We start from the raw sequence: 15698 nt of genomic DNA, 5'->3' as shown, positions 1-15698 counted from the left end.
AACAAATTTGGAAACCTGTCAAAACTCAAATTCTAGACCACTAGAACAATATTGTATGTTGATCCATGCATTTGGTGATAAATTATATACTATCATGTCTTAGACAATACTTTTAATTTCATCTAGGTGTTATTGTTAAAATATAATACTAATATGGCAGTTTCTTAAAAATAAGTAATAAAAGTTTATTGTTGTTATTAAATTATTTTATTTATTTATCCAAAAGATGCAAAGTATTTATCATTTTACCTATAACTTCACTCTATTCAATTCCTTTCATTTTCATTTTTTTTTTCTTTTCTCTAAATTCTCAACATACTGGTGTGCTTTTGTGATATTAATGAATAAAGCTTTTTCCTTATTAGCATATTAGACAAATGATATTTATATACTTGTTAGGTATAGGTATCCCGTAAGAGATGTATATATAGGAAAAATTGAAGCATAAAAAAGAACATAAAAGAGGATGTGATGTAAGAAAAAGAAATGAAAAAATAAGGCAAATTAAAATTTATACAGATATAATTATAATTTATACAAATATAATAACAAAAAAAATCTCCTACACTATTGGGATATCCATAATCTTAGTTTAGTTAGTAATCGACATCCATATCAGCTATTAACCATTGTCTTGTTTCCCATAATTAGACAATGACTTGACATGGTAGTAAATAAAGAGAAAACTAAAGCCAAGATTTGGGAGGGACACAACTGATCTTGACATTTCATGATACAGATCAATTCATAAGGAAGGGGCACATGACATCAATATAAGCAATGCTAAGTTTTTCTGTGGTATATTCCATTCATCGAGCCCCATAATCAGTGGATGCACCAATGCAAGACTAAGCTGACTTTGTGATCCATACACCCATTAAAGCGTAAGCAGTGTGGAAACAAACCCACATGCCTAAAAAGGGTTTGTTTAGTAGAAATTGATCATTTTTTTACCATAGGGGGTCTGTTCTTGTATATGGCTTGTTGCCCTCAAAATCGGTCCAATTGATGGTCTTGACCATGACATTTCAAGACACAGAACCAAACCATCACATGTAAAACGAAACAAAAGTCTTCAAACTTTTGTGTGGTGTTTCATGCGTCGAACCAAATTTGCTCAAGCTTGGAAGGTGAAAGAAAAATAAATTCTAGAAGGAAACCCAGAAAGCAAGATTTCGAAATAAAGATCAACTCACTCCTTCTATTCTTTGCTCTTAAGTTTCAATTGCGTCACCGCAACAAGCATATGCACAATAATGGCTATAGGAAACAAAAGCATGCATAAGCTAATCCATAATTAATACCGGAAGGAAAACTCACAGCAAGATGAAGAAAGAACATATGGGTTGACGTTTTGGTCACGGCAATTAAATAAAATAAACTAAAATATATTTTTGTGATTATAAATATGAAAATATTTAAAATTTATCCTTATAAAATTTTCAGTATGTTTTTTTCCTTACAAAAATTAAAATGTGTCTTTTTTTTCTATAATTAAATAAATTTGAATATAAAATGATAATTTTTTATATCAATTATGTATATAATTAATATAAATATGATATTTTTATATTAATTATGTATATAACTTATGTTTAAACCTTTCTTCTAGACCAAAAATTAACTCATTTTAATTTTATGAAAACAAAAAATGTATTTAAAATTTTACCGAAATAAATTTTGATATTTAGGAGGATGAACAAATTTTAGTTTAGGCAATAATATATATATATATATATATATATATATATATATATATATATATATATATATATGTTTTTATAATAAATTTATGCTAATTTTATGCTTGTATTATAATTGTGTTCTACAATTTTTATACTCTCGTCATATCATCGAGTCTTTATCACATTATATTCGCGTTTCATGTTGTATACATGATTTTATGTTAAATTGTTGTGATTATGTGACAGAGAACCATTCTGTCGGCTGCATCCTGGGGCTGACATGCCACGCATGCAATTGTTAGGCTACATCCTTGTATTTTTTTATTGGAAGACATAACCCTTGTCAAATAAAACTGTCTCTCACACGTTTTGGCTTGTTATTATATATAAAGAGGTTAATTGTAATTTTCCATCAAACTTGTACTATTTTGTAAATTTTATCACTCCAATTTTCAATTTTGAACATTTTACCATTACATTTGTAATAAAATGATATAGTTTTTTTTCTTTAAAAAGAATTGTGATATATCAATGATGATAAAATATACAAAAAATTTAAAATTTAGATAGTAAAATTTGAAAAAAAAATAAAGAATAAAATTTATAAAATTATAAAAGTTAAATGGTTAAATTTACAACTCCTTGCACCGTTTCAAGTAATCAACGTGAGGTAGAAACCTTAATTGATTTGCTTAGGACGATGACATACAATTGACTCAGCGAATGTAATTGTGGAAAATGTCACCATAATTTTCTCTTCTCTGTGAAGTCAAAATGGTCGCTAAGAAGAAACGTAGAATAATAAACATTTTTTTAACATGGAGAGCGTTCTCAATATTAACAAAAAAAATTACGGAACCCATAAGTCTCTTAAACTTCTACTGTAACAAATTATGGAAAAAAAAAACCATAATATTGTTTTTTTATAGGCAAAATACAATAACATTGTATCTTCAAATTTCTCTCCAAGAATCTCTCTCTCTCTCACCACACACAAATTTCCATCTAAATGTGAAGATTTGTTTCTCACTTTGCTTGTACTCTCCATTGGTTCTCTTCGTGAATGGAATGTTGAGTTCTTGCCGATATGAATAACATTTTATCTGTCACAATAAAGAACAAAACTTTCTTAATTTTGCTTATATGGAGCTTAAAGCAATACACTTTTATTGCTTTATTGTCATGATCTAACTCCTCTGTAAAAATAATTAGATATCCTTAGACTTTCTTACATTCATATCTCTTGGTATATCTGTTGGAACATACGACTTCATATTCAACAATATTTGCACTTGAGTACTCTCGAGAAACATTAAATTTCCTTTGCCAAAACAAAAGAAGTTTTTGGCAATTCCCTTAAGATATATTAATATTGATTCCAATACTTCTTCCCCGTTTTGATAGAATCTGCTCACATATCTCCTGCCACGTAACTAATGTATATTTTGAATGCCCAATGATGAATTTGTACATATGTGCACATATTGAGGTTAACATGTTCTAGAATATCTAAAATATTTGTATATTCCTCTTGTTATTTGAAATTGTTAAAATTTGAATTTTAAATGTGTATCAAAGCGGGCACAAAAGAAAAATATTATATGCCAAGTCTCCACAATACAAATAGTGGAGAGAGGGAATTTGCTATGCAGAAAATGACAATACTATTGTTGTGTTTCTCTCTTCACCTCAAGTTGTCACGTAACAACTTTTGAAGATGTTGATTCCACAACAACGATTTTTCTGAAGCATTCTGATTTGTAATAAATAACGAAATATTCTAAAAATTACAGTGTTAAAAGTGCTAAATTTACTGGATGCTTTTGAACTTAGAGAGTTACTATTTGCTTACCAAAGCTTATTATGATTTCTACTTCAACTTATACTTGTTTTCTCTTTTGTTTATTTTTACACGTCTTGGACACATAAGTTTGTCAAAAAACTATGTTTGGGAAACTATTTTTAAGTAGTTAGATGATACTTATTAAAATTTAGTTTCCGTGAAACTTTTGATTTCCAGTGTTGGAGGATCTCTATTTGATCTTGTTTTCAAAGTCCTTTGTTAAATCTTCTTTAAGAAAACAATGATCTTTGTTAAAAAAAGTTTTAAGTTTACATACACACTATATTCAAATATCTATTTTAATGTATTTAAGATATTTCACATTTGTCACAAATAGGAACATTTACTATAGAAATGTTTTGATAAATTATGAATTTGTGATTAAAAAAAAACAGAGAAACATATCATCCATATCGTTGAGTAAAGAGTGAGTGAACTTTTTAAACATATGCTAAATCTAGGACTAATCATAAGAATTGAATTAAATTGAATTGTGACATATGATTTATCTATATATTTTTAATATCACTAATTAATGTCTTCCTAATTAATTCTATGAATATGTGTAAATGTATGGTATCTTTATTTAAAAAGGAAAAAATATAATATATTCTTAATTTTCCTAATAAAGTCTAATTATTATTGGGAGGACATTTCATGCTTGTCAAATGATATTTTAAGAGACTTCTTTATTTTGGACTCTATATGAAGTTGCTCTTGTCATTGGGTTTCCAATTTCCTGGGAGTTGGATTTCGATATAAATCCGACATCGATCCTTTTTCACACCTTAATATCTTTTTTAGCCCATGGTTACGCCATACTAGCTCATTCTTGAGAATAGCTTATTTATAGTAAATAACATAAGATTTTTTATATCTGGGTTTTTATATAACATGGTGTTATTTTCAACAATTAAATTTAAATATCTCTAAAACAATATAAATATTAATTTCTAATTCATAATTTGTCTCATGAATACATGCACTAGTTTTAATATAATAGAGAAGACCGTGTAAGATTTATATAACTCAGAAAAAGAAAGTATAATCTACTTTTTTTTATATATAAAATTTGATGTTAATGTATAATTATGAAGAACTCTCTATTTGAAGTCCATAATAAAGTTGTCGAGATCCATCCATGGGATTTCATGAATATGCTTAAATGCCTATAATTATGGGTTATAAAATATATATATACACTAGTTTCATAAATGCCTATAATTATATAAATATTAATTTCTAAATAATAATTTGTCTCATGAATACATGCACTCACTACTATACATTATACATATGACTTTTAATAACATTTTTGTCTAACATTAAATAAAAATATTACTAATTTTTTTAATAACATTTAAAAAATATCACTAAGTAATTATAAATATTACTAATATCTTCTCATAACATTTTATCAGATGTTGATTTTAATGACATAGATTATATACGATATTTAATAAAATATCATAGAAATATATTAATAATATTTAATCATATTTATAAGGATGAATAGTTTTAATGTAAGAGAGAAGATCGGGTAAGATTTATATAACTCAAAAAAAAGAAAGTATAATCTACTATTTGTTTATATATAAAATTTGATGTTCCTTCAAAATAAATTGATGAATGTTAATATAATTATGAAGAACTTTCTATTTGAAGTCCATAATAAAGTTGACGAGATCCATCCACAGGCCTTCATGCATATCCTTAAATGCCTATAATTATGGGTTATAAAATATATAGTTTGTATATAATATAAATATATACATACCAAAAATCACGCTCAGAAAATCTAGAATGCAATGTGTGTAAACATCATATATCATTAAAGATCTAGTTTCAAAAAGATTCATCATAAGTCATCATAAGCAACCGCTCCTTCACGGTCTAACATCTACAACTAACCTTATCAATATAGAAATGATAAAAAAAAGTAGAAATATATATTCTTTTCTAATAAAATCACCAAAAAAGTTATTCTTTCCTAATAATGATGTTTAATTTAGACATAAATTTTATTCCATTATTTCCAAATGATCTTTTAAATAATAAAATAGATTTTTTTGAATATATACTATCCCTATATTTTTCCTAAATAAATATAAAAGAATTGTATGATTGTATCAATTATAACATGACTAATAAACTCCATTATTTTCATTGGATAAATTGAATATAACAAATGGACGCTTCAAGTATTTTTAATATTTTAGCAAGTGTATTGTGTTGCATAAATGTTTATTTTTATACAATTATATCCATAATTAATAAATAAATGTTATATATATTATACTATAAAAATTGTAATAAATAAATATATTTTAATTAATATATAAGTTATATTTTAAATTTATAATGAACAGTTAACTTATAATATATGATTATTTTAACTATTACTTTTAAAAAATAATATTTATAAGACAAGAGATTTTTTTATTGGATAAAGATAAAAGAGAATAGATTGAACGATATAGATAAATAGTAATGATAAATAAATATCTAATTTTTTTTGCAAGTGATTTTCAATTATTTTAAACATCTCATATATAAACTCCTCTTATTTTATTTTTTTTGTTTTTATCTTTCAATCAAATTGTAAATTTTATAATATTTATATTTTATCTCTTTTTTCCCTTTGTTTAGGTGTCTTATAGCATAATAAATTTTCATTGAAACACTTTTTATAGGTAAATGAGAAGATTAAGTATACAGGATAATTTAAGATTGTTGAGAGGAAACAAAATTTGGATAATTACAAGAAAGTGCATGAAAAGCATATAAAAGGAAATATATTTTTTAAGAGAAAGAAAAATAAATCTTTAAAAATGTGTAATCAAGAAAATGAGAAAAGTGAAAACTTTTTATCCACTTTTTCATGTTTTATAGACTAATTATACTACCGAAATAGATTAGACTAATTAGATATGCGACAAATCCGCATTCACAAAGTGGTCAAAGATATCACGTCGGTTATATTTTGCAGACAACTTTTTATCCGTTAATTTGTTAATTTCAACATCTGACAAGCGTAATGCATGGTCACATGAGTGATGTGTTGATTATTAGCAACTGGTGTATATATAGTAAATTATTTTAGAATGTATGATAAATATTTATTTTTACATAATGAAAATTTATGATAAATAAATATTTTTAAATGTATAATATTATATTTAAAATATATAATAAATAATTTTTTAATTTAATAATAACTTACATTATGGTATAAAATCACCCATGAAAATGAAGTTCAATTAAAGATATTGGGCCTTACAGGTGCTAATCCTTTTGGTTAAAATTTTATGAAATTGAAAAATTAAAGAATTTGTGATACAATGATTCAATTAATTTAGACCTATTTAGTCATAAATTGGAATCAAGTGTTCAAAGACTAAAAAAAGTTATTCTACCAAAGAGGCAAAGATGTTTCTTTTGTTGATCTATTAAGTACAAATATTTATATACTTTTAGACCATCAACAAAAGAAGCATCCTCTTTAAAAGAATATTTTTTTTTGTTTTATTTCAATTTAAGACTAAATAGTTCAAAATTAATTGAATCCTAGCTTGTATGAAAATTTTTCTTGAATTAATATTTCATTTCTTCAATAATATATATATTATCTTTAGTCTTTATTATAATAAATAAGTTATAATTTAAAATATATTATAATTTGTTTTTTATAAAAAAGACGAGAGGAAGTATAAAATTAAGAACATTTATATTATCAGTGACAAAAAATAACGAAAGAGTGGCAAATTAATGTGGTATTGATATTTTGCAAAACACTATTTTAAGGTTAAAAAATGAAGAGGGAAGGGGATTGAATAGAATAAAATAAGATATCACTTCATTCCATAATACAAGGAACAAAATGAATTTTTTTATAGTTAATTATATATAATCCTAAGCATGACTATAGTCTTAAATTCTAAAGCATAGAAAACTTTGACTCGAAATTATCATTTAGTAATCAAATACAGACAAAAAAAAAAACTCATTATAGAAGATAACAAAAGGATAGAACTATTTACGATTTGTTGGATATATAAGGTTTAAAAGAAAGCATTGTTTAAGAAAGACAAAATGAGTAAACTAAAAGCAAAAGTTAAACTATTGTATTGAAAAAGCAAACTAAATCCAACTGAAACAAAAACATATATAAATAGTTTATTATAGATTGTGCTTGGAATTATGAGACATGAATTTTCCTATATTATAGATTGCGCTTGAAATAAATAATGATAACATGTTACATGAAGTTTTAAGACATAAATTTTCCTTTATACTATATAATACATAGTTAAATACTCTTTAGTCTTTATAATTTAGTGTTTTCTATTTTTTGTTTTTGTAATTTTTTTTATTTTAATCTTTTTAAATTAATTTTATTTTATTTTTTGTTCTTTAAAAAATATGTATTATTAAAAAATTATTATTAAATTAAAAATATTATGACTTATTATTTTTTTAACGATGTAAGTTATTATTAAAGTAACAATGTATATATTTTTGTGTGAAAAATATTATTAAATTAAAAATTATTATTTTAATAAATTTTCCACAATGAGACTTCGATGCAATAGCCTGACAAGGTTAGTCCAGAGATTTTTGTTGCTCTTGGCAAAAAAAAAACATGTCCTCGTAATTATTTAAATATTATCATTTTTACATTTTTGTTGTTACAAAATTTATTAATAATCTGTTTATAATAAAAAATCATTTAAAAATCATTGCAGAATTACTTAATCTATATTGTAACATAGTACATCACAAATAAGATTTTAATGGTTTTAATTTTAATAAACTTCTTTTAGTACATTGCAAAAATAAATTAAATATTTAATATTATTCTATAAGTTTCATCCATTAAGAAAACAATTAAGGGATGTATTGGGTTGAGATTTTAAAAGATGTGAAAAAAAATCATGTGAATTTTAAAGGATTGTGTAAAAATATTATGATTTATTATTTTTTTAAATAACTTTTATGATTAAAATTTATAATTTGATTTTTAATTAATTTATATAGTAAGAATTTAAAAGATTAGAAAAAAAATATGATTTATAAGATTGGAAAGAATTTATAAACTTTTAAAAAACATTCAAAATTACAAAAAGTGATGTGAACAATAATTATGTCTAAAATAAAGAAAAATAAATTTAATATAATTTTTTTCATAATAGCTAGTTGATCCTAGTTTCATGTTCTCCCATACTAGTCCTCCATGCATCGTGTTGCTCTTGAATTTGAACAATAGGTTCAGTAAGCTCTAAATCTCTAATACACTTACCAATGCCGGCAAGTCCTTCTTTGATTCCCCAAACCCAATGAACCTTCAATGTCCTCAAATTTTTTCATGTAAGATTCCGTTTTGATAATGTTTTCAATGTTCCCCTGTATGACTTTCTGTGATGGCACAAGAAATAATTACTTGCCATCAAAATGAATATGCAGGAGTGACTTACATATTTCATATCATGTTGCTGCAAAAATTCCCAACAAAAGATGTAGACAAATTGGGGAGATGCATTGCAAAAAATCCTCTACTCAAGAGTAAATAAACTGGAAATTTATATTGTCATTGTTGATATTGTGGTCAAGGCAAGGCAGGATTTGTGTATAGATTCAATTGGAAATTTATCATAATGAGAAGAAAGTTAAGAATTACTATACATGAATGTCTATATCACTTTAAGGAAGAGAGAAAGAAATTATGTATTATGGGAAAAAGAAAAGTTTGACAACCAATAGAAAAAAAATATAAGAAAGTCTCAAAGAGTTTTTAAGGAATTATTTGATGAATTTGGTATTTATGCTTTTTATTTAAAAAAATCACATGAAATCTATCTAAATTCATATTAAAAAAATATCAAAATTTACATTTTTTTTTTATATTAGATAACTTTTTATAAATTTTAAAAAATCTTAATTAAATACCATAATACTCATTTAAAAGTTTTGATTGAATACCAAAACTTTTTTTATATAAAAAAGTGTTTTAAAGTTATTCAAAATTCTAATCTAATACATCCCTAAATGTCTTCAAAAACTAAGATCATGCATTAAAGTTAGATTTTGATTAAATTGTTAAAACCTCTCCAGCGACTCTTATTTCTTTAAATAAATTTGACCATAAAAATCATAAGAAATATTTTTTTAAAAAAAGTTTCAATTTTTATTGTTTTCTTTTATGTTCATAAGTTATCCTTTTTATATTTTGCAATTCAACTGAACAAAAATAATTCTTTAAATTAAACCCACTTGACTTTGTTATATAGACTATTTAAGTAATTAATCATAATTATAAAACACAAACATGTAATCAATTTAACAACTCATAATATTCATAGTATTTTTCCTTTAAAAAAATATGCGTAATATTTTTTTTATATTTAGTTTGGATTGGATTTAATTGAATTTATAACTCTGAACCAGTTACTTAACCCAATTTTAATTAAATTCATTAAATTAATAAATTCAACTCAACCCAATAATTAATTTAATCCATAAAAACCTAATTAGATTATTAGGTTGAGTTGGGTGGACTCGCGGATTGTACAAAACCTGCTTACATCTCATGCATAAAATATTAATCATTAACTAAAAGAGGATACCTCAGTTTAAAAAAAACTTTAAGCATTAAATTAGATATGTTTTTAAGCTTGAAAACAGACAATACCGCATAATTAAAACAGGAAGCGGAAATTAATTGCACGTATATTCTGTACGCGAAGCTTTCTCTCTGGACATGGTTAAAAGAAAATACCGAATGTTGAGTTTAGCTTAACTTTCTACGGTGACTGCAACTAATGGTCCTCATTTCTTCTTTGAGATATGATCGGAACTTGTTCAAAGCTTGTTTTTTTAGATATCCTTGTGTTTTTTAGATACACTACCTGTTATGTGGGCCAGGTATGCTTCTTTTCATGTATTCAATTAAGTTAAATTTTAAAAAAAAATTATTACCTTTATGAAATTTGAAGTTAAAATTTAATGTAACAACAAATAATCGTTTATATGATTTTTAAGATAATTATTATAAAAATCAATAAATTTAGCATATATAATAAATTATAATGAGACTATTGTATAATATTGTTTGGGGCGTTTGTTTCACGGCTTATTTAATTGATTCATATATATATATATTACTAATATTATTTCACTATTTTCCTATTGATCATTCTTGTTACCTACTTAAATTTTTTTCTAATTTCGCAAATTTTATTCATGTCCAACTAATATTCTCACAATTTAATTTACTTTCAGTTTCATTCCTACATTTTACGATAATATTTTCTTTTTCTTGTATGCTATTTTTTTTATAGACAATTCTTGTTTCTCTTTAAAAAAACATGGAAATTTTGATTTAAGGAAAATCTGTGATACGCATACACAGGAGCCAGCTGCCAAATTCTCGAGAGAGAAAAAAACCCTTAATTACGCACGCTATATTTTTTGAAATTTAATTGTTGTTTTTCTTAATAAAAAATTGAATATGTATTTTACTTTTTTATTCAATAGAGTAATTATTGTTGGTCACATTTGATTTGAATTTATTGCATAAATTAGTGAGCAGAATTAGATTGGCATATTCAGTAATCAGTAAAATAGCCTATTTTGTCTTTTTTATTACTGTTAATTTTTTAATCTAATCACTGATTAATTTTTTTGGTAAAAATCACTGATTAATTTTTTTTTACTGGAATCACTGATTAATTTGAATCTATTTTTTTTATTTCTTATCTATCAATGCCAATTTAATTATTCTATGGCACCTAAAGTATTTTACCCTTATTTATGAAAATGCGCAACGTGTGACATACTTACTAGTTATTTATCCACATATAAAGAGTAAATTTTATATGTCATTGTTTCAAAACGAAAATACCAGTGCATTGTAAACAATTGTAACTAATTTGCACAATCTTTTCTGGAAGATAATATTATATGGACCATGTGATTGGAACCACAGCCACATGAATATAGCTAAAAACAATTTTCTCTTTCAAAATCTTCTTATTTTTCTCTTTCATTAATGATGCATACATTTTTCCGGATGAAAAATAAATTTTTTTAGAAATTTCAAACTATAAACTGGTGGATCAAATGTTACAAGAATTATTGTATCTTAATCAATAATTTTGAATTTAAATTTTAGATTTCAGTCTCAATCATAGATATATAATTATATTAAATATTTGATATAAGAAAGTTTTTTCTCTCATAAATAGTCTTACCTAATTTGGGCACGGTTCAAGCAATATTATATACTATTATCTCTCATTGAAGATACTTATGGTTTGTACCAAAAAGGATTTGGAAATTTCAAAAGTAACTATCATGCTTAATTTGAAAGAAAGTTGCACATTGCTCTTGGCATTCTCATCCATATCTACCTAAACTCACTTTCAAATACTCTCCCTTTTCTACCCTTTCCGATGGATATCAGGTCCAAGCCACCCTCTTGCATCATGCTTCACTATCATCACTTACGTACTACAAGTTTTCGATTAATCTACCTAGGGACCAGCATGTATTTCTTAAAAACCCTTACCTTCCTTTTCTTGAATTTGTTTCTTACTTCCAACAATGATTATCCATAAATCTTAAAGATTTTTGTTTGGATGTTGTCTAAACATGCAAATTAGTTTTTTTTTTTTTTTGAGAGGGCAAGTTAGTTATCTACTGGTAGTTTATGTAATAATAAAACGTTAACTCCCTCCAAAACTTTCCTGTCGTTATCAATTAATTCTTAATTTAACGAAAAAGCCAATTAAGAAAGTAATCATAAGAAAAAACCCACATGCAGTCAGTAAGTAATACGTATTAAAATACTTTACACTGATCTAACCACAAATCCCTATTTTCGATAAATTTATTTATTTTTATAATAATACTTTAAAATTTATACTAAGGACATTTTCTAATTAAATTGATAATATAAAAAAATCTTTTTGAGTGAACCTAAGACATATTTCGCTATAAGTCAAAAACTAATTTTTCAATATACTAAAATCCATTTAACATACTGACTTTTTTAATAGATTATTTCATATACATAAACTTGAAAATCACATCTTAATTACATACTTAAAATTTCAAAAATAAAATTATCTTAATCATGTACTACTTTATTTAAACTTATTTTTTTAAAAAAACTTATTTTAATAAAATAATTAATTTAATATGTTTGTCTAAATTGTTTTCAGCTTAAAAAATAATTTTCTATTTATTTTAAGAAGCTAACCCTATTTTCTTTTTAAAAAAATATTAACATAAAAATAATTATTTTAAAGTTATTTTTTGTAAGTTTAAATAAACTCACCCTATATCACACCATATTAGTAATAATATTTTTTAATCGATGAATGTTAATTATTAGTTATCCTTCATTATTAAATCAACCTTATACTTCTCATATTAATGATAATATATATATATATATATATATATATATATATATATATATATATATATATATATATAAATGTTTAATTATACCAACAATACATACTTGTCTATTAAAATGCTCTCCCAAGTGTCCTTCTAAATTGAACATAAAATAAGGTCTAACTCAAATAATTTAATAATATGCAGAGTCATTCTAAATCTCTTTTACCCGTGTTCTATTTTATATGAACAGAAAAATTGACCCTAAACTGAAACTGTGATTCATATCATATGCACGAGTAATTAATTAATTTTTAAGTTGGAAGTTAAGTTAGAAAGGGAAAAGAAAAGGAAATTGGAAATGATTAAAATGACAAGGGAGTAATAACATAACATGGGGTTGTGTGGTGAGACTGACACAGAGAGGACCCGCGTAGTTGGGTGAACAAGCACACTTCCCTTAACCCACCTTCCACTTCAACTCTAACCCCAGTTTGGGGACATAAGCACAAAAGACAGTATGGCGTATCTCATTCAATTCTCTCCCATTCCTACTATTTCATCTACTTGACTCTCTCTCTCTCTCTCTCATTCTCTCATTTTCTCTCTCATTCTCTTTCACACACAAATGCCCTATTTAACAACATCCCCAGCCCAATGCCTTTCCCATGCACTTGTCCTCTTCAACTTCCAACACCCACTAGACTGGCACATTCTCTCAACTCTCTCAATAAGCTTTCTCTCATGCTCATGGCCTCTACCACTACCTTTATCTCTCTCTCTTCCTAGTTCATTCATTCTCCTCTCTCAAAAACATAAACATCAGCACTTCTCTCTTTTGAATATTCCTCAATTTTATAGCTACCTAGCTACCTAGCTAAGCTATACTTGGTTTTCTTTAATTTCTCTGACAAATATTCCAACTTCTTTTCTATATAGGCTCTAGTAGCTTAGTAGTTATCTTTCAGTTACCTTGAACAAATCAACAGCAAAATATATTTCTGACACACTCATCAGAGACCATTTTAAATTTAATTAACAACAAACAATGTCTAGCAGAAGATCTCGTTCGAGACAATCGGGTGTTTCCACTGAGATCACTGATGCTCAGATCACTGATCTCATCTCAAAGTTACAACAACTGATCCCTGAGCTACGCGCAAGACGTTCTGACAAGGTACTACTACTACTACTAATTATTATTATTATTATTATTATTATTATTATTATTATTATTATTATTATTATTATTATTATTATTATTATTATTATTATTATTATTCATCTCATTTTTATTTTTTATATCACATTATTTATCATATTTATTGATTTTTTTAATATTTTCTCTCTCTTTCTCTTGTTTACATCAATATATATCTTGGTTAATGTTGTTGTCAAAGTAATAATAATGTTGAACATTAATTTTCCTAATGATAATAATAATAATGATAACAATTTTGCTTCTTTAATTTTAGTTCCCATCTCTTTCACTATACCTCTCTCACACGAACAAGTCACATGCACAAGACACAAAAACACAGATTTTCTGTGGCTTTGGTTGGCCTTGCTAGATAAGTCACGCTTGTGCCCTCCCTTTAATTTTTTTTACCCACAACTTGTAAGGTTGTGGGACTTGGATATTCCCTCTTGCCATCATTGACTATACTTTTGTGCCATTAAATGCAAAATGTGGCAAATATTTTAAAATTATTTTAATTTCGTTGTTGTTGTAGGTTTCAGCTTCCAAGGTGTTGCAAGAGACTTGCAACTACATCAAAAGCTTGCACAGAGAGGTTGATGATCTAAGTGACCGGTTGTCACAACTTTTGGCCACCACCGACTCCAACAGTGCCCAAGCAGCCATTATTAGGAGCTTACTTATGTAATATATAATAATATTATAATAATTACTATTAATTATAGAGCTTTAATTTTATGTGTCGTTTGCATGTCCATGTTAATTTTTTTTATTGTCATGATATCCTCTATTCTGGGTAGGGTTTGGTTTTTAAGACCAAAGCAAAAAGGCCACCGTGGGCTCCATGTTCTCCCTTACTTAGTTTTATCAGACACTTTATATTATTGACTATCATCAAATTGTATTACTAAAATAAAATGAGCTTGCATCTTGATGATCGAGTCTTTAGTTTGAATGTAAAGTCATATATATTAATGTGTATAAATATATATACATGAATCTGTACCCGAGTAGAACATATATGACATATATTTATATTTTCAAATTCGGAGGCCACAACATGCTTTTGTTTGATCTTGGCAATCTATCTTATTAGAGAACCTCAGCGGTTTTGCGTGGACCCATTTAAAGGGTCAAGTTTGAACCTGACCTATTACATGTGACATTGCCCCCACACCATTTTCGGTTATTTGTTCTGGCCAACCCGTGATATTAGTGTTGGACCACTGTATACAATGAATCATTCATCATGAACCTTTAGAAGTAGTGTACATTTACATATCTACATCTGTTGTTACATATGCACCATATGTATACGGATAATGATAAGAACTATTTATCAATTATCTACAAAATACCAACATGGTATAGTATGATTCACAAATAACTTGATATTAAGCACATGATCAGTAATTGGATCTCCATTTTGTGTGTATAGAAATACATATGTTGGAGTGAGAGAAATAATCTTCATACATAATTTCAATACGTATCCCGAGAGATTCATCATTAGTTTCTTATCCAAACCAAGAAATATCCTAATTCACAAAATAAAATCAATTATTTGCAA

The 15698-nt window shown here is 25.8% G+C and overlaps 1 protein-coding gene across 1 annotated transcript; it reads left to right on the top strand.

Annotated features, from left to right (window-relative positions):
- The first annotated feature begins 13493 nt into the window (after nt 1-13493).
- On the top strand, nt 13494-15173 carry LOC114424127 (transcription factor PRE6-like). Its single transcript, XM_028390989.1, has 2 exons — nt 13494-14107; nt 14664-15173. The coding sequence occupies exons 1-2, from the start codon at nt 13979-13981 to the stop codon at nt 14814-14816; spliced, it is 282 nt and encodes a 93-aa protein (XP_028246790.1). The 5' UTR covers nt 13494-13978; the 3' UTR covers nt 14817-15173.
- Nucleotides 15174-15698: the final 525 nt, after the last annotated feature.

Source organism: Glycine soja, chromosome 8, assembly GCF_004193775.1.
Source record: "Glycine soja cultivar W05 chromosome 8, ASM419377v2, whole genome shotgun sequence".
Taxonomy (NCBI): Eukaryota; Viridiplantae; Streptophyta; class Magnoliopsida; order Fabales; family Fabaceae; genus Glycine; species Glycine soja.
Note: the sequence above shows the minus strand (reverse complement) of the source record. Positions and strands in the feature narration are given on the sequence as shown.

Excerpts from the sequence above, each read along its gene's own strand:
- LOC114424127 (XM_028390989.1), top strand. The coding sequence starts at position 13,979 with ATGTCTAGCAGAAGATCTCGTTCGAGACAATCGGGTGTTTCCACTGAG. Across the intron at positions 14,108-14,663 it reads GCGCAAGACGTTCTGACAAG|GTTTCAGCTTCCAAGGTGTT; the intron begins GTACTACTACTA and ends TTGTTGTTGTAG.